Source organism: Clupea harengus, chromosome 5 (genome assembly GCF_900700415.2).
Source record: "Clupea harengus chromosome 5, Ch_v2.0.2, whole genome shotgun sequence".
NCBI lineage: Eukaryota > Metazoa > Chordata > Actinopteri > Clupeiformes > Clupeidae > Clupea > Clupea harengus.
The window spans coordinates 22,332,512-22,356,671 of NC_045156.1; the positions used below are offsets into that span (position 1 = coordinate 22,332,512).

General features: G+C 43.1%; 2 protein-coding genes across 3 annotated transcripts; both read right to left on the reverse strand.

Annotated features, from left to right (window-relative positions):
• Nucleotides 1–3,727: 3,727 nt before the first annotated feature.
• tmcc2 (transmembrane and coiled-coil domain family 2) lies at nt 3,728–10,638 on the reverse strand. Its single transcript, XM_031568122.2, has 6 exons — nt 9,796–10,638; nt 7,580–7,939; nt 6,689–7,082; nt 6,403–6,610; nt 5,037–5,172; nt 3,728–4,549 (listed from the first exon to the last, which is right to left on the reverse strand). Exons 1-6 carry the CDS (start codon nt 9,796–9,798, stop codon nt 4,250–4,252), a joined length of 1,401 nt encoding a protein of 466 aa, XP_031423982.1. The 5' UTR covers nt 9,799–10,638; the 3' UTR covers nt 3,728–4,249.
• Nucleotides 10,639–11,586: 948 nt separating this feature from the next.
• cdkn1a (cyclin-dependent kinase inhibitor 1A) lies at nt 11,587–15,912 on the reverse strand. 2 transcript variants are annotated; one of them, XM_031568124.2, is made up of 3 exons: nt 15,586–15,912; nt 12,879–13,365; nt 11,587–12,703 (listed from the first exon to the last, which is right to left on the reverse strand). In XM_031568124.2, the coding sequence occupies exons 2-3, from the start codon at nt 13,354–13,356 to the stop codon at nt 12,648–12,650; spliced, it is 534 nt and encodes a 177-aa protein (XP_031423984.1). In that variant the 5' UTR covers nt 13,357–13,365; nt 15,586–15,912; the 3' UTR covers nt 11,587–12,647. The 2 variants fall into 2 exon arrangements, with proteins under 2 accessions (XP_031423984.1, XP_012680289.2); XM_012824835.3 differs by lacking the exon at nt 15,586–15,912 and adding an exon at nt 13,667–15,510.
• Between the last annotated feature and the right edge of the window lie 8,248 nt (nt 15,913–24,160).

The following is a 24,160-nucleotide window of genomic DNA, read 5'->3' on the forward strand; positions in this document are numbered from 1 at the left end:
GATGTGTTGGAGGGGATTATTTGTGTGCTCTCCCTGGATCAAATGAGTTCAGCATCTTCTCTTGTGCATAATATTATGTTTCACTCGTGTTTCTTCACATACGAGCACACAATTTTACTAGAAGTACTTTGAACTATGCCAGTAGATGTTATATGATTGCAAGATGTTTATGTGTTAGTTAGTTGAAGGTGTTAACAAAGGTCAGAGGTCAAACTATGTAAGTGAACTATAGTGGATTATGGCATTTAAAGCACCTTCTCTAAAAATGTTGAAAATGCATATTGTTGACCATTTTCTAAATGGTCTTTTTTGCACCTTAACAAATGGCTTACCCCTTTTTTGTCATTGCAAGGCAAATCTCTGTAAATGGATTGCCCTTGAGTCAGTGCCTTGATCAGATTGCTGGGATTATGAATAGTCTACACACAATCCTGGGCATTCCGTGTCCTACATTTTGTCCAGTGTCCTGATTTACCTTTCTTTTCAATATGTGAACTATCTGAAGTTCTGTATATTGGTATAGGTATATAACTGAACTCTTAAGAGACTATGATTACTTCCTAGAAATTTGCTTAAAAAGACTAAAAAGCAAATTTCTTCTGTTTCATTAATTTCAATGAAAATGAACATGGCTCTTACAAAATATTAATGTACAAAATGGTACAAAACATGGTACAGATATATAAAAAATGGGGTACTTGGAGTCATGCTGAATTTGGGGAGATTTATGGAGCCAAGTCTTTGACTCCTATGGATGAACTGACCTTCAACCACTGGCCTGTGTAGAGATTTATAAATAGTTGATCTGTATAGAAATCACAAAAAAGGCTTGGAAGCCACAGGTTGACATTTTATCCTTTGGTCTTTCAGCCTTTAGTCACTTAATTTGGAGAGACACCCGTTTTAGTCTGCCCTTCCTAACCGTTTGATGTGCTGCTCTTTGTAATCACGTGTCGTTACAAGGGCGGCCTCCAGTGGATTTAGGGTGTACTGCACTCTGACACCAGGTCAAGGGTATTGCTACACGAGAGTACAAATAAGCCCTGTGCGAATAAGAAACAGGCTTTACTGAATAAACACACAAATCAAAGGAGATAAATATGTGTTTCAAAATGCCAGACAGGCTGTATGAGGAGCTTTGAGGGAACTGTGAACCACTAAGGATCCACACAGTAGGCTGAATTACATCTGCAAGCAAGTCATATCACTGCTTGACCCTTCCATAGTTGTAAATGTCAAGATAGGCCTCGCAGCTGACCTCCCTACATTATGTGTATGTAGAGTCTGTCCATTTGTGACCAGGGTTCTGTTCCTCTCCAGAAATATCTGGCACTCAGACGTCTTCTCTACTCTTAGACTTAGGTGGAATCCACACCGCCATTTTGCAGGGCACTGAGATTGGTATGAATTTCCCATTGAGACCTTCTGGGCCATTCAGATGGGATTTACCTGCCCTCTGAGTCATTGATTCTCCAGCAAATTTGACCCTCACATTCATTTCTGCCCAGGTGAACTTAGGTGTACTGAATATTTGTGAAGGAGTGAAGTTGCTGTGGGGTTCAGAGAGAAATGTTCAATAGAATGCAATCAGACCTCACTCCACATAGCACTTCGGGGAATCCTTGGCACTATCTTGACACCCTTCAATTTTATACGTACTAGACTGTGAACCCTTGATTTGTCTGGAGGATCAAGTTTACAAGTTTACAACTGTACACTTAAATGAACCCCACATCCCAATATGTCATTATACCTACATGTTAGTGTAGTTGGTAGTTTCTGAACAGACTAAACACAACTCCTACAGCATACTCATACAAATCTACTGTAGTACAACAGTAATACCATAATGTCATTTTGTGGGAAAAGGTCAAATGGTGTTACGGATAATGACCAGTCCTTTTAGAGGATGTTTGCACATCTGCAGAGTGATGGGAGGTCCACTGGGTTTAATGTTTGTTTTATCCCTTTTAAGAAGATGAAACTGTTTCGGGAAACTTGCCAAATACTATCAGGGAAAACGAACACGCCACAAATCAACACTTTTTTTCCTCTTGGCTGAAACTCTACATAGAATAATTACTATGCGGCTTCAGGCAAAATAGCTTTTAATGCATTAGAATGAGCAACTTCTGGCAGAAGTTTTGCAGCGCATTTGTTTCGCTTCGCCACCATTTAAACCCGTTCGAGCAGAAACGCCTTTCACCCATCACTCACACATAAGGATTAGGGAAGATGTGAGAGGAGTTCAGTTAACTGTGAGCAATGGTTTAATCCAGGCGATTAGGGAGTGAACGTTTACCGGTAGTGGAGTCGAGGCAGAATCTCATAGACCCCTCAGGGCGGGCAGAAAATTCTCAGTCTTATAAAGTGTCAAAGCGGCCATAATCCCACCTCTCTCCTCAGCCACTCACACACCAATGACATCCAGATTATTGGGATGAACAACAGAGACTAGTTAGTCTGTTCCTAGCGAATATGCCCATATTTTGTGTATTTTGTAATTGTACTGTAATTCTGTGGTTTAACTATTAGAACAAAGCCTATGTATTGGCATTGCCGTGGGTTGCTGTTTTCAGCCAGCACGAACAGGCCCTTCCTGAAACATGCAATAAGAAAACGGAGGTAGTTTATTTACTAACTAGGAAATACATTTTTGCATTTACAACTGTTGTTTAATTGCAACCCCCTAGTAAACACATCTTGTGTGTTCATGCAGTGTGTGAGACATTCAGGGGCACAGTTCTGACCAGCAGGTGTCACTAACCCATCCTTTAGGCAAAATATCCAGCACTTGCCATGGGACTACAACAGACACAATTGTGAAAGAAAGGCGTGTCGATTCTGAAGTCTTTTATTAAGAATCCAAGAGAATTGTGATTGATCTATGGTAGCAAACTGGATAGAAAGGGTAATGATGAAACATGCCAGTGAATCTGATATCACATAGATTCTATGATGCACTACCACTGTGAAGATGAAGAAGTTTTGATATTCTGGCTGGTTTTACGGACTTCAATTGTTGTAGAGATAAATCTCAGCAGTCCTTTCTCAGGTCTGCCAACATTTAAATGTCATCATTCATAAATAACAAAACACACCCTTTTTCCAGGCTTTTAAAGTGAAACCAAATACTTGGAGCAATATGCAAAGGCCAAAACCTGACACAAAAAGCATGATATGAAAACATTCAAAGACAATAGAATTTCATTCATATAAATTCACCAGGAAAACGAAATGTAATTTCAGTGAGCCCCAAGCATGTCTGACCACTTTGGAATGTTTTTTTGCCACTCGTGACACAGCAAGTTATGGCCGCCACTCCTTGCGAAATACATGAATGCCAATGTGCAGGCATGCATAAGCACATTCTCAGATATTCAGCACACGGGCTGATAATTTTATATCACACAATACCGTCACTTCGTCCCCAACGCATCTTCTGATTATCTCTCACCCTGTAAGGGTTACCTCAAACAAAAGAAAAAAAGAAAAAGAAATCCCACTAAAGACTAAAGACACACAACAATGGATGAAGGAAAAACCAATCAAACTCATTTAAAAGGCTATAAAATTCACACGTTGTGGCCCATGATGTTCACTTGCTGCCAGTCATAAGTTTATACAAAGAGAGTGGAAGAGACAGAGGAGTACCAGACCAGAAATGTGTCAATCATCCCCCCTCTCCCTCTCTCTGTCTTTCTCAGAAGGCTCTTCAACTCTTTTCTTTCAGCCTTATCAGTCACGCTTCAGTCATCGTCGGCCATTAGTTCTCATTAGTCAGCCTTCACATGCAAGTTGGGCAGTTCACAGCGAGCTCACGCCTATCAGCTCGCAAAGCTCGTTGGCGTCACAGCGCCAAAATCCCCTGTTGTCACAGCTTTTTTTCGTGAGGAGGATGACGTGCCGCTCAAAAACGGCGACAGTGTGCAGGGAAAAAGTGCAAATGTTTCTTTTAGAAAAAAAAGAAGAGAAAAAAAAAAGAAAACTGACAAAATAACCGCACGACTTCTATCCCCTGCTGTTCCCGTGCAGCAGATTTGGTTGGTCGTGTCTCAAATAGGTCTGTGCTTCGTCATCAGATCCGTTTCCCCCCTCGGAGCCGGTTAATGGGGGAGGGGAGGAGAGGAGAGGGAGCGCTGGGCGGTGGAATCAGAGGACCGAAAAGAGAGAGGGGAAGGAAAGGAAGAAAGGAGTGAATGGTAAAATAAGGTGTGGTGGGGACAAAAAAAGGAGGAGGAAAAGAAGCTCAGCTGGGGAGCAACCAGAGCTCGAGGAAGTCCCAGTGCTTCCAGAGGGCGAAGAGGAAGACGGCCGCGAACACAGTGGAGGCGACGCGGGTGCGGGTCTTCATGAGCGGGGTGATGAAGTTGGCCATGGTGGAGACGAAGACCAGCAGCACGGCCATGAGGGCCAGGATGATGTTGATGAGCTTGCCCAAGAGGGCGCGGGCGTTGGCGTTCTCCACCCCTTCCAGCTGCACCACCTGCTGCTGCTGCTGCTGGAGCTCCAGCTTGGTGATGCGGGTCAGGCACGACTCCACCGCCTCCTGCAAGGGCCGACACACACACACACACACACACACACACACACACACACACACACACATACATATATGTGAAAAAAATCACAAACATCCACATGTGGACACAGTAATATACTCCCACGCAAAACCTGTGAACAGGCGCATGTGGACACCAAACACATAAACATACACACACAGACACAAATACAATTATACTTAAACATTATATAAACACTGCATGTTGACTGTACGTTGCTTTGGATAAAAGCGCCCGCTAAATAACTGGCCTTTACATGTTCTAATATGTTTTTGTGTGTATGCACACATCTTCTTACACACACACACAATACAAAACACGATGACTGGAGGACCTATTCTTCTGTGCACAATCAGTCACAACACAATCACAACTCTAATAACACAAGTCTGACATTGTTTTGGTACTGAAATACAAGCACACTGTCACTGCATGTGTCTCACACACATACATGGCTGAGGTAATACTGCTGACCTGGATGTCTCTGGCTCTCTCATAGGACTGATAGGCCACCTTCTCCTCCATGCTGACCAGCTCCTGCTTCAGGTTGGTCATTTCATTCTGGTGGAGTTCAGTCAGGTCGTTCAGCTGCTCCTCCAACCGCTCGTACCTAAACACACAAGTTCATCGGTGCTTTGAGAAAATGTTACTGTTTTGGCGCTTTATAAATAAAATTGAATTGAATTTCTCTCTCAAACTGTAGAATGCCTGTAACCTATTTGCTTGCACCTGTATCAGATTCTCCTTTGTGGATCTAATGTATTTCTGTAGCACTATCATTTGTCCTAGCGCTAACAAAAAGAGAAAATCCAATTATAAAAAAAGATGTGGTAGTCTATCATTTATGAATGAAATGCCATCTGCCCATGACGGGGATGATCTTAGCTTGACTAAACGAGCTCTTTCAGTGTTTTGATTTATTTGATATGGTGGAGAGTAATAATCCTCTCCAGTATTTACTGTCAACCACCAGGATTCGCCAATGAGTAAGGTTCATGAATCAGAGTAATCAAATGAAATGATACTAATCAAACTAATAAATCATCCAGCTCAGGGTATGGCTGGAGCAAACACAAAGGGTCATGAAGATGCCATACTGTTGTCCATTACCGACCCAAGGCCCATCTGCATGTATCCGTTCTCTGTCTCAGTGTGTGTATAACTTCACCAATATACCTTGTCTTACTTTCAGTCAGGGCCGGCGTGACCCTCCTGTCGGGCCCACCCCCAATTACTATAGTAAAAAAACATGGGCCTACTTTTCTCTTACACGGTTTGGGTCAGTTCTGTTACTGTTTGGGTCAGTACTGTTACTGTTTGGGTCAGTACCGTTACCATGATGATCAGCAGACAATGAAACAGTGGATGTGCTGACATGGGGGTTTCTACATGCATCTACATGTTTGGTACACGCTAAGACACTCTAAACCAACATTATCTCAGAACTGATAGAAGGTAGCGCTTTAATGGGGACGGGGCATATATTGTAAAGTGTCTAGTAGCCATTACGTATTTTGATGAGAATGTGCCCTTAACCAATTGAGCCACTGGAATAGGCACAAGAAACCGTTAACATCGCTATTAGAGAGTTCCAACTATGCTTCCTGTCCCTGCCTTAAAGCACTGAATTTGTTTATTTTTGGGCCCCTGTGATGCTGTATGTCTGGACTTTTTCTAACCTCCTTTGTAACTCTCTACGAGTTTTTCTGCATTCCTACCTGTACATCTACATCTCTTACCTACATCCACTTATTGTATGATTCTTAATCTGTCTCCCTGTCCATTTCTATCTGTGTGTCTGCCCCCCTGTGTCTTCACCTCCCAGTGTGTGTGTGCCTACCTGTATCTCTCCTCCTGCAGGCACTGGGTCATGTAAGAGTAGTCGCTCTGAAGCTGTCCCTTCATGTCCTCTATGGCGTCCTCCATATGGGCCTGGCTGGCCTTGATCTCCTGGAGCCCCTCCAGCAGGGCATCCCACGAGCTGTGCATATGATGGTGGTGGTGATGGTGTCCGTCCAGACGGGGGCTACCCAAAATGGCCGCCCCACCTCCACCACCACCCCCACCACCTCCACCACCACCACCTCCACCACCTCCACCACCCCCACCACCGCCCCCTCCGCCACCCCCGCCCCCTCCTCCCCCTCCCCCAGAGTTGCTGCCGGCAGCCGAGCAAGAGGTGGCGCTGGAGCACTCGTCGTCGCTGCCGTACTTAGGGCTGGAGACGAGTGTGGCACTGCCACTGAGCGCCCGCGGTGTCTCGTGGCCGTGGCCGTCCTCCAGCGGGTCCTTGAGCTGGGAGATGTTGTCGGCGCTGCCGAACTTGTTGCGGATGAGGCTGGCGAACTCCCGTGGCTTGGAGACGACAGCCGTGTGCGTGAGCGCCGACACGCTGCCCTTCACGCCCTCCACCATGCCGCCGCCGAAGCCGCTGAAGCCTGCGCGCATGTGTACACCCACGTCCTTCAAACCCTGCTGCATGTCCCGGAGAACATCCTTGGGCTGACGGGCCGGACCATTCTTCAGAGTGAGAAGTGAGAAGTGGGGAAGAGGAGAAAACAAATAAAGCAAGAGAGAGAAGACAGAGAAAGAGGAGGAAGAGATCAGGGTAGAGAAAGAAGTAAACAGAAGGAGAAGAAAAAAGAGGGAGGAAATTGGAGAGAGAAAAAAAGGAAAGAGAGGAAAAGAGGAAAGATTAGTCTAGTTCAAGGACTAGTTCAAATATATGATGTGTGAGTGGAAGAACAGCATAACAAATTGCTCAGGTGCACCAGTGTGTATTTACACCTGGACAATCAGTTTGGTGTGTATCCACTCCATGGCACAATAACTGCCTGACTTCCAAATTAGGAAAGGCCAACCATCCACAACCTGAAAATTGTGCAATTTCCAAAACATTAAAGTAAAAAAAAGCATTTCCCCACCTGGTTCACCATCATGCCTTTCTGCCTGTCTCTCTCTCTCTCTCTCTCTCTCTCCCTCTCTCTCTGATGTGTTGCTGTGTCTCACACACATACCTGTTCGATCTCCTTGAGCTTCCTGTGGTAGTGCTCCAGCTTCTTGTGCAAGTGTGCAATGGTCTGCGCTGACTTCTGATTCTTCTTCTCGAACACCTGCTTGATGCGCGCCCCTTGCTGCTTGTCGGCGTTATGCGCCAGCTTAAGGTACTCGGCCACGTTCTCGTCGCGCGCCTCCTGCTCGACGCGGATCTGCTCGGTGATCTTGAGGATCTTCTGCTGCAGGTGCTCCAGGGCTGCGCGCGTCCGCTGCACCTCGCCGGCCTCCGAGGCCGTCGCCTCCACACTGATGTTGCCATCCGAGCCCCCGTGGCTGGTGGAGGGCGGAAGACTCAGTGTGGACACCTCGCTCTTATCCAGCTGTGTGGAGGGAAAGAAAAAGAAGAGGAGGAAAGAGGAGGAGAAGCAGAGAGGTGTGAGAGAAGAGAGATGATGATGAATGAGAGAGGGGACAAAAAGGAGAGACAAAGCGATAAGAGAGGAAAGGAAGGGAAGAGGGAGCAGTGAGCAAAAGGGATGCTGTATTTAAGCCCAAAGACATTTTGAATATTTCATCCTTATCTAACATCGACACTACGAATTGCAGAATTTCTATGAATTGCAGACATCAAGCGTGATGAGTGAAGCAGTTCAGTGTGTTTACACACAGCACGAGAAGGCCATTGCACTTGGAGACTCAAGTGTGCACACACAAACCTGCCCTTCATGCCCCCACAGCTATTTCAAGACACTTATTTGTCTGGATTGTCTTTAAATTAGTTTTGTTTGTGTGTATGTGTGTATGAATACAGGACTGAACTGGCCATTGTAAGCTGCATGGTTTCATAAGGAAAATAAATAAATAAGCAAATCTGGACTAAATAAATAAAGAATTCCACTGCACTGTAAGCAAAATATGGAACATCTGTTCAGGCAAATCTCCCGGTAACAGTTTGATAAATCAAGGGCATGCTTGCAATAAAGCAACTAAACAGTTGTTGTATGCCTTTTATAGCAAATTATTGCTTTAGCCTAATAATTATGACATTCAAATTATCCAGTCATTTTGCAGATACCATATTACTTGCCTGATGTTACAGGATACAATAGATCAAATGGGAAAGTGCATCATACAAAAAGTGTAAACATGAGTGAATAAAACCTCCTAGTTATAGTCCCAGTCACTTTCAGTTTCTGAGCGTGCCTTTTTACCGTGAATCAGCGAGGAGAAAATTACACTAGAGCTCAGCGAGGTTAATAATAGTCTGCACGCGGAGGGCTGTGCCAGTTTTGAGTTTAAATATTTGCTCCCCACTGAAAAGAAGGGGACTCATCGCGGGGTAATCACGATGCCCTCTTGCTGTGACCGACCTCACAACCCCCTCATCATCCATGGCAAGCCACCAGAAAAAAAGGGAAAGGGAAAAGAGAAAATAAAAGCCTGCGGGAAATGTAGGGTAACTGAGGCCATTCTGTAGGATCCACAGACACTCACACGTTCACACAGCTGCCCTCATTCATCTGGCATGGAGCCGGCGTGGTTCTGATGTCGCTTTTTTATTTCCCTGCGATCCGACAGATAGAGGAGCTTCACGAGAGCGGCTCGGGTGCTTTCCGCAATGATCCCAACAGCCGGCCACCCGATGACATTTTTAGAAAGTAGGTTACGCCAGAAAGCCACACGGCAAATGAGTGGATTTAACCGCAAAACGCGGGGAGGGGGAAAAAAGCCATGTCAAAGAGTATCACAGCCAGGGTACTTGCATCCATTCGATATCCCTCGAACACTTAAGGATTTTACACAGAGACCGGGCTAAGATGAGGAGATTATTCGAGCAGAAGGAATGCACACTGCTCTCCGCGTATACACAACCTTGCACAATCAAACACACACACACGTCTACACGCACACACATAAACACATCATGGAAACCATGGTTGTGTTTCAAATTCAGGGGTGAGAAAAGAGCGTCTCCAATTTTTCAAAGATGACAGAACGACAAGCTCTCCGAGGCTAAACGTGAGATGACTGTGATGACTGCACACAGATGTGGCGTTGACTAGTATACATGTGAAGACATGCACTGCAGCATGGCAAAAAACTGGATGATGATGTTGCATGACGGAGCAATGGATGGATACAAAATAACAAAAACAAATAAAAATAGTGGTGGTAAATGAAGGCATACATATGAACCAAAAGCATGGTGATGATAACATTAATTTGGGAACATTACCATTCTGTTTAATCCAGGACTGGCAAAGCCACTGCAGCTCTGTATAGGAGGCCCATCCTTCTTTCTGTTACCTTCCCCACCCCACCCCCCTCTCTCAGTCACAACAGACTCACTCCCCTCCCCAAACCCCCGTCTCTCCTTCCCTCTCCCTCTCTGTCTCCCCGCTGTCTGACTACAGCTCTATACGTGCCTCGTGTGCCATTGTTTAGCGCTCATGCGACTGTGCTCTCTCCCACAGCCACCCATCTCCCACTTATTCTTCCGCCTCACTCTCTTTCTTCCTCCCGTTATTTCACTGTATGTCTTTGTCTTTCCTTGTGTCCTCAGCTCTGTGATTTCCTATCTGAGAGAGCACCAGTGCTATAGCGGTCCTGTTCTGTCACAGCACTGGCTGCTGCTGAGGCACATATGATAGCGAGAGAGAGAGGGAGAGAAACGATGAAGGGAGGGGGAGCTTAGCGCACGCGTGCAGGTGCCTCTCTGAGCTCAAGCTGGATAAACTGAGGGAGGGGGAGGGGAGCGAGAGAGGGAGAGCAGCAGGGCATGCGTCAGTGCCATTATGGTCCACTCATCCGCTCTACAACTCTGGCCCCTCGCGCACACCCCATTTTGGGAAGGGTGAGGGGCTCCTCTTTCGCCACGTGCTCAGTGGGGCGGAAAGAGCCAGCGGTAGAGAAATCAGGAGCGAGAGGCGCGAGAGAAATATCTAGAATCCTGTCTTTGACATACTCCAGAGCTGTGCGTTATCTGCAGCTGTCAGCAGTAGATCTGCGCTTCCTTTTAAAATATTCACCAGCCGGCACCGCAAAGGAAGCACAAGGCAAGGCAGCGCCCCCGTCCCTCTCATGGTGGGCACCTGTCACACACACTCACACACTGCTGAGTTCTGGTTCGGACACAGTCTGCTTGACTGGATTCAAATTTCCCGAATGGAGTCCAGTTCTGCTGAACTAGTTTTATGGCTGCTGAGCCAGAGTTAATTATATCAGAGCAGGTTAAATAGCCATTGTTAGGTTCAGATAGCACAGATTCAGATCCACAGGACTGGTTCTGATTCTGTTGAACCAGAAATAGTTCTTCTGGACAGTGTTCAGTTTCACTGGACAAAAAGCACTTTTGCTGAACCAGACTAAGTTCCACTTGATGGCATTCAGTTCTGATGGTTCCTTTCTAAAACCACACATTCAACTCTGCTGATGCAGGGGGCGTCAGTTCCATTTGACTAGACTCCAACAGGTCTCTTGGCCAGACTCCCACTGGCAAAGGTTCCTCCACACTAATTAGTAGAGCTGGTGAGGGGGGGATGAAAATGATGGCAACAACTAATCTGAGACTCCAGGGTCTATTCTGCCTTCCCAGGAGACCAGTGGAGAGAGACAGAAGGAGATAGAATGACTGTGGATGTAAGGATGTAAACAAGAGAATTGGTGGTGGTGGTGGTGGTGGTGGAGGGGGGGATAAAAATGCTGTCGTCATCTTCCTAGCAACCTGCTTGACAACAAGTAGGTCACAGAGCCTTGCAGGGAGCTGGCACCTGAGTGAGTACTGGGCACCACAGCGACGCTAACGGAGCTCACGCACACCAGCCGTCCAGCCAAAGCTGGAAAGGCATGGCCAGTTCACAGCTCCAGGGACGGTTTTATCTCTTATAACTGTTCCTCCATGTGTTATATGGAGTCCATGTAGCGGAATATAATGGGTCATGTAGACACAACTATAACACTTAACCGTTAAATGTTTACACCACAATAAAACAGACCGGATAAAATAAAGAAAATGAGTCAGGAGACATACAGTGAACTTCATTTTATTTCCATCTCATAATTAAGTGAAAGCAACACCATGAGACTCATTTAACAATAAATATGTACATATATATATATATTTATTTATTTATACTTTATATTTGACAAAGCTTTACACATAGAAGACTCAAAGAAACAGGTTAAGTGCAATTCCTGGGGTACTACAGGCTGATACTAAACAAGGTACTTTCGTCAGGGTGGTGCATATTATTCAAAGCCATTTAATTTATTGGTGTCTGTCTGAATGTCATTAGCCTTTGATGCTGCCTGTCTCCCCCATTGTCAACCATAGCAGCTGGAGGAAATGGTAGTCATTTTAGTAATGTAATAGTGAAATAAATAAACTGTGCATTAGTGCGAGGAATTAGCTTATTTGATGAATGTAATGTATTTTTCTAGAAGACTCCTTCAAATTCCAAACAATTGCCGAACGGACTTGAGGCTGTGGCACTTAATATTAGCTAAAAATATATGCCAGAGGCACTGCTCCGATGCTGTCTTGCCACTGCTCATCTATAATGGAATGTGGGTACCTAGGGTATGGGTGCAGCATTGCACAGTCAACAAAAGCACTTACATTTGGTCTTGCTCTCACAATAATCTTACTCAGAACTGCCATATAGTGTAAGTGATGCAATTCAGGAAGTTTACATACAGCACAAAACCAGTAGCAAAGTTCACGTTGGTCCATGGTAGAGCATAGTCAGACATGTTTCCAGACCACTCTCCCATTATGAGGCTACACTGATTTTACAAGACCACACCCAAACTTTTGGAAATCAAAATTACACAAGAGTGTCCTCCACGGTGAGGTTTTCAGTAACAGGGAGTGAGGGGAATCTGGTGGGGTTAGGTGGACAACCATGAATTCGAGAAGACTCATAGAGGAGCAGGAAAAGGCGTTTCTATGAGGTGTTTCTATGTAAAAGTCTTTAGGTAAGTTTTCAAAGTGTGTGCAGTGCCTTTTGTTGGGTTTTGAGGTCCTGAGAGAAATGTTGAGTTTGCTGCTGGCAAATGAGGTGTCCTGAATCGCTCCCAGTCGTCCAATCACTGGCCTGATTTTCTGGACGAACCAACATCCCTTTTCTTTGCCTGGTAAAAATCTGCAATCAAACCAGAGGTAGAGGATATTCAATGAATATGTACAATAATAATACCATGATGAGTTCACTAAAGATGAGACAATGGAAAAAAGATCCAAAACAAATACACTAGCACAAAGACACACACACACACACACACACACACACACACACACACACACACACACACACACACCTGTAATATTGGTTTGTTTTCTCTTAAGGATGTTGCTGTTGCCATCCTGCTTCACTGGGGTTCTCTCCAGGTCCTGCAGGTTGTTTGTGTGTTTCTCCGGCGTCCCCGGAACATTCTCCTTCCCGCTCTGCAACATGCCAGGTGCGGCCTCTGCCGAAACTGAACCCGTCTCCATGGACACACTGGCCTCTGACAACGTGGACTCCTCTCTAAAGAACCCGAGGTTCCTCCTGATTCTGGAGGAGCGGTACACCAGGGGAACCTTCTCCCCAGAGACACCCTCCCACAGGAAGTTGCTGTCATCCAAGGGCATCTCCGTGAGGAAGTTGAAGCCCCAACGCTGTGATGCCTCCTCCAGGTCCTGCTTCAGCGCGGTGTGGTAGTCCTGCTGCAGCTGCTTGCGGTCCACTGGCCCAAACAGGTTCCGCCTCACTGGACCTTTGCCCACAGATCTCAGAACACGCTTGTGGAAGGACATGATTCTACACTGTTAAGAGAACAGAGACGAACAAGTGTGATTAGAAATATTCTACATGTGTTATGAGTTGTGGACTACAAAAGCTCTCAAATTAACTTGACTAAAATCCTCAGCATGACTACTCTGTTAGCACAATAACTCCGAACTTCACTTAATTCTACATCATTCTTTGAAAACACCCCGTTTTATTAAGTCATCCAAATTTTTTTTCACATCACAAAAAGTAAACCTTCTCTTGTCAAACAAATCACAACCACATCAACAAACTCAAACGGAGATACTGTTTTAAATATCCTTCATCTAAACTCACCATGACTGCAACAAGTTGCGCTTCTTTCCTTGGCAAAGTATCACTGCTGCTATATTCAAACTAATGACAGTACTCAGACAGCGCAAAGCTTTTTAAACTCTGGTCAGTCACCAGTGTTTCATGAAGGTCCACCCTTCCCTGGGCTGGCCTAGTCTAGTACATGCCTGGGCAAAACTCCCAGCGACATGTACGGGCAAGTCTAACCAGACAGCTGTTGTAGCCAACTGCAACCTCTAGGGGGCGATAGAAAAACACTGTTGAGATGAAATGATACAACATAGAGGCTGTACACTCAACAGAGTTTACCAGCGTTCTCAGAAGATACCCTGGGCGTGAATTTCTTTACATACTCTTTCTCAAGTCTGTGGCATTTCACAACATTGATCTACATAGCAGTATATCCTTGTAAATACTCCTCCCTTTTTCTAATTATCAGCTGTTCTACATCTCATAAAGGCTCATATAGGATAAGGATGTCATCTCAAATATGTGTAGGCTAGTAGTTAATTATTTGACAATTCTGTGATGAAAATAGATATTTCAAATTCTCAATTACAGGGAACTTCCTCATCCTCACCTCAGCTCAAATTCCATATTCCTACCACAATGTCAAAGTCTAGCACATCCTTCCGCATCATTTCCTTGTTTTGAGCAATAGATTTCAAGGCATACCGATAGCGCTGGGAAACCACCAGGGTCAGTTGGTTAACTTCAGAGAAATGATACACACAATGGGGGAAGCTAGGGGTGGGGGCTCGAGATGTTTCTATTCCTTTCAGCAGTGTATTTTTCTTTTCTTTTCATATCAGACAATTTACCACCAGACAACTTCCTCTATTTGTAATAGTGAAATTAACAAAAGCTTTCAGATGAGTCATAAGAAAGCCCCATGAAGAACTACTATGAACAGGTTCTCACAATGCTGTGGCTTCTAGAAAGAACTGGGAGTGGCTCCATGTCAGAAATGTCTGAAGTATTGGTACTGGTGACTGCCTCTCATACCAAATGAACACCTAATGGATCCTATGGGTCTATAATAACAGTTAAAAACATAAATACATTGCATCATACTATAGCTCTCAAAACTGCTAGACACACCGAGTCATTTGGCCTTGCTCACATTTTTCCTTGACTTTTTTCTAAATGACGAAGATGACCAATACGTTAGTAGGCTAGTCAAATAGTGAAATATTTTCTTTTAAATGATTGGGTCTAAACATGGTTAGATTATGTATATAGCCTACTGCCTCTGCACTGTGCTGACATCTCCTCACCAGTCAGAATTATCAGGTTTTCGACTGGAAAAAATTCAAACGTCATCGCGGGAGAAACATGTGCTGTCTGATTGGTGTAAGGAATATATGACACACCTCAGGCCGCTCCCGACTATTCCACTCCACGTGGAAAAGAAACTCGTGCGAACGATGAAGTTCACGCAGTGTTTTATTAAGGAATGTATGACGCACCTCAGACCGCTGCCCAACGTAACACTTCACATGAATCAGAAAACTCGGTGAAGTTCACTCGAGGTTGTCTCGAGTGTTGTTTTTATCTCGAAAGGGCGGTTGTGAAAACACCTCGCCACAGGGTCAGCGTTATAAAAAATACAACCCAACACAAGGTAAACTAATTACCTATGGCCTCCTGTATTGGCTGACTAGTAGGCTATATTTTAGCCTACAGAGTCATTTTGGTTAATTATTGAATGAGTAGTGGTATTTATGTCAAATAAGTGACACTGGTAGATGGTAACAACTTAATTCACATTAAGCTGAGTGGTTTGTAACCTATTTGAAATTGGTCAGAAATGTACTGCTACACAAATGTTCTATAAAATATAGGTCAATCTAAAGTGTGTGACCACAAGACACACATTTTAAAGGCGAAAAAGGCTTGGGGAAAAATAACATTCCACTTACCGTGATGACCCTCAAGCAGACGACTGCAAATGCCTCTGTACGATGATTTCTTGTAGGTTTAGCCTTTATAGGCTTCACATAGAGCTAAGAAACGAAATCGAATAATTCAAACAGAGAACGAATATACTTTTGAAATATATCAACAATCAAAACCCAAATAACGACTGCCAAATTTTCGAGGGGTGTGCGTCTTGATCGGACGGTATCCTTTCATTGGAGTCCAGGTACTTCGTGTCTGATATGATAGGTCAAACTGTTCATTCTGCAGAAGGAAGAGACGTTCGTATCCACTTCGGTGGGTGTGGGTCTCTTCTTGTGGATGGGCGGAGCAAACTGGCATAAAGCACGTATATATTGCCCGGTCTCCTTTTCGGATTGACGAAATACCTCTGTAGTCCACTTCCACTTCTTGTGGAGCTCATTATTAGAAGCATTCCTGTGTCCCACCCACTCAACAGTTTGGTCTTTTTACACCATCTGATTTCCCTGCCATGTAGCCTAAATAGTATATGCTAAGGTAAAAGTTGAATCGTGGTTCATTGTTTCACTGGGGATAATCTTTCAACACATTGGCTAATATTGTGTTCTAAACTGGTCACAAAATGTCATGATCCCTATCCCAATCATTGTTAAATTTGAGACCAAGCCTGAAATGCTGTGATTATTTTAAAACCACGTTCTCAATAAGAACAAACAGTAAATGAGTGAAAAGATACAAATAATCGGTAGGTCTCGGAGTAGTGTGGCAGCAGACTACAGAAATAGGTCAGTCGATTTAGCCGGGACAACCCAGAAGGCTCTGCCTGTAGTATCGCGCAGAAATTTGAATAAAGCTCCGCCCAGACAGCCCAGTCCATGTGTTGCTCAAGTCCGGTTTGTTTATGTCAGCCAAAACTTCTGTGTCAATTCCTGCACTTGCTGGATAGGCTACGCCCCAATTTTCCCTTGCCCCAGTTCCCAGCGCATTAACAATGTTGGAGCTCGTCTGTCTGAAGAAGCTGCTGGCCAAACAGCATCTGTAATTCAGGATGTAGGGCGATAATGACCAGTACGAAAATTGTACAGTGACTCTTTTGTGTGGTGTTGCAGGAGGTTAACAACCTCGTTCTGATCACTGCTGAATGGCCTTTTTGTTCCTTGGTTTAAAAAAAAAAGACTGCAGGTCTTTTGTGAAGACCCCTATCCCAATTAAACAAAAATTCTCACAGTGTTTTCTTTTCAAGAGAGTATGAGACCAACATAAACATCATTCGTTACACTCCAGTAAGTCTGAAACACATATTTTCTTTTTCTTGGGAATTGACTACCCTAATGCAATTGTGAACCCAATAAAATGAACTTGACAAATACATTCTGAGGACAAAACAATATCAGACCTCTAAGTACTTATTACAATGTTATGTCTGTAGCTTTGTACTGCTGCTACTATCAGCAAGAAGTCCAATTTTACAAAACCATTAATTAGTGCCAGACCACCATACCTATCTTGCACAAGGGAAATTGTCGTGTTTGCAACTCTTAAAAGCGTCAGCTGTCTTGTCCTTGCCAACAATCATATATAGTCGTCGTTAAATGTTCAATGTTGTAAAGAAATTGTTATTTTCACTCTTGCAGTTTAAGCATGTTTTTTTGGTCTACAAAACAACGATAGGTGTAACTGTGTAAAACATTGTTTTTGGGTCTCTGGAGTCAAAAAGTTAAAACTGACTAAAGTTGAAAGAGAGGACCTAGCGAAGTATCTTCAGCAGCTTCATACGGACAAGAGGCATTAGGATCTTGTGTTACTGGCAGACATTGCTCCAGTTGGAGATATAGGACGATGGTACAAGGGTACAAGGTACAAGAGGTTGTGCGCTCTGCAATGGCAGCATCATCTCCTGGCCCTAACGGGGTACCTTATTGTGTCTTTAAAGGAGCACCTGATGTTTTGAAATCTTTGGAAGCTAATCGTGATTGTATGGGGAAAAGGAGCAATACCGGGGATGTGGCGTCAGGCAGATGGTATTTTCATTCCAAAAGAGAACCATGAACATAGGTCCATTCTGACCTATCAATAGACAATAGAATTGATTTTGTACTTGAGGGGCAGAAAAGTAGACACCACTGTTGAGCCTTCTGGAGGTGTTGTGGGCCTAATTCAATGAAACACTGTTGAAGGAAGGTACCTGCTTGAAAACCCCAGTGAAATACAAACATCAGCCTAATGGGGATCGTATTTACTCCTACTGATATAGTGGGCTCACACACACACACACACGACAAAACACAGATGCAGGCCTGATCGTGGCTTGCTAGCGGTGTAGCTGGCAGCAGCCCCTTCACCTCTGTGGTAGTTGTGCATCTGCCTACATCTACTGATTAACAGGTCAGTCAGTGTGTTGATCCGGTGTCTTCGTCGTGAGTAAACAGAGTCGAGGTCTGCTTAGCAGAAGACTATCATCTGATTTCCTTAGCTACTAGCTAGCTGTTTAACAGGTTAGTGAGGCATTCCATATTAGGTTATTGAGTATAATCAATATCAACTAAATACAATAATTATGTAATACTACAATTAAACATGAGTTTCCTTTTTTCCGATCTGTCATGACGGGACACTCTGAACAACTCTGTTGTTTTTTTCCCTTTTGGCCTGCCCTTCAGCAAATCAACATACAGTAATCATGCATAGTGGCCAATGACTAGCCAGATCATAGCACGTGCAGAACCAAAACAAGACACTCCATTCTACATATCTATGGTTGCCGCACAACTAAGGTTCCTCTTTAATCGACACTACCTATCTTAATGCAAATAGACAGATTATTATGATTTTATGCCTTACATGTAGTATATACAATCACAGTGTGTCAACACACATTATTATGACCCCTTTCATATACAGTAACATAGACAATTTTTTTATATATATAATCTACCTTGCATGTTGAAGTGCATTGTGCCATTTTAGTATTAAATGCACATGCAAGCTCTTTATCACAGATTTATCATGCAAGTATTGTATATGACAAGTTCGATTCCTATATGTTTTTTACAAACCATTTCCATATGGCAGTGCACAAAACCTATGGCAGAGCAACAGTAAAATAATTAGCTACGCAGTTGGAAGAACATTCAATTCATTTTGGCAGAACCCAGGACCTGAACCCCACTGGAGCAAGCACAATGGAGACATGGTGTTAGCAACATAGACCACCTGTTCTCAGGCACCATGGAATGTATGCCTTCAGTGTTCCATAAGTCACTTTGGATAAAAGTGTGTGCAAGAATGACCAAAAGTAAATGTGTGTACATCACATTACGATGATAACCGTTGCCCATCTAAATATCTTCTGGTCTGATAACACATCCAAATAGAATATTCTTCTAGAAGCATACTGTCTTTGCATATTCAAAGTAAGTAGAAATGTTCACACATTTTAAAAAACGACACCACAAAAGACATTTGGAAAGTAAGTTTCAACACTTTAACAGATCTCATGTGTGGTTGCGGGTTTATGTGAAACAGCACCACAAGATTCCTAGATAGAATGCTGTGTAGAAATGCTGGCTGGTATGGCAGAGGCAACCCATTTTGGGTGAATTGTTCAGCTCCTCAAATGAGACATTGTGTTGTTGTCAGTGAGTCCAGCTAGCTATGAGGATAAAGACTGTATTATCTGAGTATAGACTGATTAAGAATTCCTCTCATCCTCAAGGGCTGATACAAGAAGAACAGACAGATGTAGTGAAGGGTTTTGGACTGTAGCATTGTCTTTAAACACCCTGTTTTGTCTGCTTTGATCATTATCTGTTTCAGGAAACTGATCCTTCATCCTACATCAATCGTGTATTGTATGTTGTGCAATGCCATCCAAAACATTATTTGCAAGCAAACATCTCCTACTTATGCTGCCCCTGTAACAAAATAACAAAAAACATGTGGTTGTTGTCAATATTTTACTTACTAAGATGTAAGTATTTAATAAGGCTTCCATATCACAATTGTACTGACTGTACTACAAAATGTAGAAGGCTACTAATATCAGACTTTTACAGAGCTAAAAGACGTTAGTTTGGAAGGTCTTACGCAGTACAATTCAGTCAAAATGTTTAAAGGCCCGTGCTAAAAAGGCTCCTATTACATCTGAAGATTTAGCTTCAATGGTTGGACTACCCCTAGCGATGCAAAGCCTCAACTAGCTGGCAATCTGTCTTCAAAATGCTTTCAAAACAACATTTAATGCTCCAGATGGTACAAACCGTGTGTTAAAACATAACATGCATTTACTTCTTTCCTACACTCATGTGCCTGACTGGTCGAGCAAGGCTCAAGCAGTGTCAAGGTCAAGTATGAAATGTAATCCCTCATTTAATTAAAAGTCATCTTCTCTGTTAAGTGGCTTAACGTAAGTGTAAATGTAAACAATGTATTTCCTTTTGGTCATTTTACTGCTGTGTTAATATGTGCAGAGCCCACACACAGTGTTGGAACTGAATATTGCTATTCTACTGTTGTATTGTATTGTATTGTACTGTTGCATTATTTTGTATCTGTAACCCATACCCCTGGATGTGTACTCTGTCTGTCTCACTTAGACCTGAACCATAAGCATCTGAACTCCTTCCCCCCAGATAGCCGCAGGTAGGCCATTCTCTGAGCAACACACTTTAGAGGGGGTCTCCACATTGAAATAAACTCCAGAAATCCTGACTACGTCTTCCGGTCTGTACTTCAAGTTGGGCGTGCTCATTAGAGTCTATCAACAGTATGGAAAGGCCAGCTGTTCTGTAAGTAGCCTCCACTGTAGCACAGAGCAAAGTGTGCTCACCATACACTGTACAAATGCACTGTTACACTGACACTGACAAATGGGCCTGTGGTGAACAAGGCCATCACTTCCATTACATGCAGTCATCCTGATTCTATCTCACTCACGTGATAAGCTAATTCATGGGAAGACTTGAATATCTCTGATTGAGAGAGAGAGAGAGAGAGAGCAATGATGATCATTCTGAAAGTGTGGAGTGGAGTTTACAGAAACAAGAGGTACAGGTTCCCTTCCAACATCAGAACAAATTATGCCTCTATTAACAGCAACACAAAAAGTTAGCATATTCTTCTCACTGAAATTTTCAACTAGGCTAGTTGCCTGTAGGCTATATTTCAGGAAAACCACAGAACAGACAGTGTTTTCTTGAAATATTATACTGAGGTTATGCACTGTTTCTAAAAATCATTGCTGTCATTGTTTGTTAGCCAGAGATGAAGAGATTGCCTTGGCAGATATAATTTGTTCACACACACACATTTGAGCAAACATAATCATAAGGTAACTGAAATGTACTGAAAAGTAAATGAAAAGCTGTTAAATATCAAGGTTAGCCTACTATCTAAAGACACAATGTCCTGAAAGGAGTATAAGCTTGTAGGAAAACACTAAAGGCTTACAAGGCTTGTAGGAGTTACAAGCAAACAACCTTTAATTAGACATGTCATCGATCTTTGCACTCTCACAGAAGAAGTCCCGAGAACCATAGACATATATACATGTATATATGTCTATGCCGAGAACTGTCACATAACTTCGCAATTCGCACTGAGAGACTGCATGGAGCTACAAGTTGTGCTGGGACGTATTGGGCGTATTAGGTAAGGTTGCTGTGGAGACCGTGAGTCACATGGACGTGACGTTTGAAGCGTCGAGTATTGAACGTGAAAGCGCGCGCGTTTTTGAGTCGGAGACCGCTTGGGATGTACAAAACATGCCGGTTCACGTGGACTGGGATCGTGCCGTGGGAGCTGTGGGCTGTGGGATTGAAACAAACTATTGGACAAGACAGGAAACTGGCGATCCAGAGGTGGGATTCAAGGAGAGGCAGGCCTAGAGCAGGAATTACACAGATTAGGCCTACCATTCATAGCAGAAAGAAGTGTGACATTGAAAATTGATGTTTTAGAAAGCTGCGTTGATTTTAGGGGCTTATATAGGCTTGCCTATATATATATATATATATATATATATATATATATATAGCCAAATGTTTGATTGACACTTGTAATGTCATTATGTGTAGTGCCTATCCCCATTTGCCCTTAACCTAAACTTTTACATAGGCATTTGGGTAACACACAGAGAAAAGGTTTCTATCACACAAATCGTAAATGTTGACACTGCGCTTGCTCTAGGGGGGTTCAGGCCCTGAGCTCTGTGAAACACCATGAGACAATTTTATTGTTTTGGCGCTATATAAATACAAGGTTGAAAAGTGAGAGGTTTTGCCTATCACTGACCTTTACAATATTAGCAAGATCAGAACATAAAAAAGATGTGGCAGCATCTCGAATACGCAAACGAATGGCCTCATGACTTTACTAGATAATCCATGTTACTGAAATCAGAAGATATGGAAAAGAAAAAAAAGAAAAATATTCGAGGAAAAATAAAAAGTCATATATCGATACAGTTCAAGGCCAGACTGAAAGGGAACAATCCAAACCCTGACAGACCAAATCCTAGATACAGTTCCTTTTACTCAGTTAGTTCTGAGGTGAACAGGTCATGCAGTTCACAGCACGCACTATAGTCATGGCATTAACTGAGGATTGTGAACGCCCCCTGCTGTTCATATTTTGAACAGTTTGTGTGAATTTTATTTACAGTTTTTCTCGATTGCTTAAGCACGATTTTGAAAACAGGGCCTGGTTTTTCAAAACACTACAAACAATTAGCACAACCACACACCCAATTAGCAAAACACCTTAGATCCTTTGCAAAATGAAACATTCTTGTAAAAACTATACACTAATTTATCAAAACCATATTTTGTTACCATATGAAACACACGTTGCATATGACTTAATTCTGTTGGTACCAGTTACACACTGCTGTTGCAAACCTAAAACACTTTTAGCAATTCTACTTCTCAGTGATTAGAGTAGTGTAAGTGAAATACACAGAGAAAGAGCAAATATACAATAAATTCACCAAACACTACACAAGACCAATGCTGCAAACTGATGAAAATATAATTTATTTCTCTCCATATCCCAAATCAGTCAACATGTCAACATGGAGAATCACAACAAAACATGTCCCACTTTTCATGCTTCTACAGTAGTGTGCATAACACTGTAAGCTCAGCAAATATCAGACAAACGTTAAATTCTGTATCCAGTACAGGTTACAATAACAGTAAAAAAAAAAAACGGAAAATACAGTACAGATAGAAGTTGTTTCATTTGAACCTGATGTATTTTCAGGATGCGTGCCAGTGTTGACTGAGGACATTAATGTATTGAAAATGGCATGATCACCGATAATGTTGGCTTGAATTTCTCTGAGCCTGATGGCATGGCCAAAACCAATGATGATCTCTCTCTTGTTCGTGCGTGAATATGGGCCCCCTTCCTCTTTTCAAGTTCATTTGATAAATTTGGTCCTCGTCTTCTTTGAGCACGTTTTCAGGTCTTCTTCATCCTCTACCTCCACTTCGACCTCAGCCTCTGGCACGGCCTCCGCCTCTTCCTCCTTCTCCTCCTCCGTGGATTCCCCCTCTCACCCTCACTCTTCTTCTTCTGACTCCTTCCATTTTGGTTGAAGACAGATCTGTCTGCATTTCTATAGTGCTTAAACCTGTTTGATGTGTCTACAATTAAGCACTCATGTGTTTTGCGCACTTGATGGCTGTGTTAAACCAATTGGCTCATAGGTGTGGTAATTTGAGTCAGTGCTTTGGAATTGCAAGGAAATGACATCTTGATATACTTCTGTGTGTAATGTATACAAGTGTGTTTAGTGTTTTGCAAATCACTGTGTGTATTGTTTTGCAAAAAGTGTGAGCTGACATTGTGCTTATAGTGGTGCAAATCTGGGCGAGTTTAGCTCTTTTTGCATTTGAAAGTCAGGTCATGCTTAGCTTATAGAAATGAACATTAGAGATGTTTATTAACTTAAATTTGACATACAAGTGTTAGGACCCAGATTTTCCATCTGTCCAGCAGTGGAACTCGGGCTCCAAACAGCCCTAACGACACACTCTGATCTGGCTCCAATTTCTACTGCTCAAACAGCCTGAAATGTAAACAAATGCAATAATGTTCCCGGTATAAAGGAAATCAAATGGACCTGAAAACGAGAGGATATTACTTTTAACCACACATTTGTTGTGAGTCTTAGCACTAAGCTTTCCTAAATATTCAGGAAAGGTCAATCACCCAAGTTCCACCCGCTGCTTACATGCTCATCATGTCCCCGACTTGGCATACATCTGACATTACACAAGAACACGTTGGACAGTGTTTTTTTTGGGTTGGTCCCCTTCCATCAAATCATACCAACATAATTACCAATCCATGTGTATGAGACACCCCTGTGTCTAGTGCAATCTGATAAATATCTCAATAAAGAGATCACCATTCCAATGTGTAGACAAGGTTTAATCAGGGCCCAGAAAGTTTCATGAGATCATGGGGGAACGCTGAGGAATTGACGAGTCTCCCGGGAGTCCTTTGTCACCAACCCCTCTTGATGTCACACATTAAAGTGTTCTATGTAGCACATACTGCGAGTTGGATTTCAACGACAAGACATTTAGC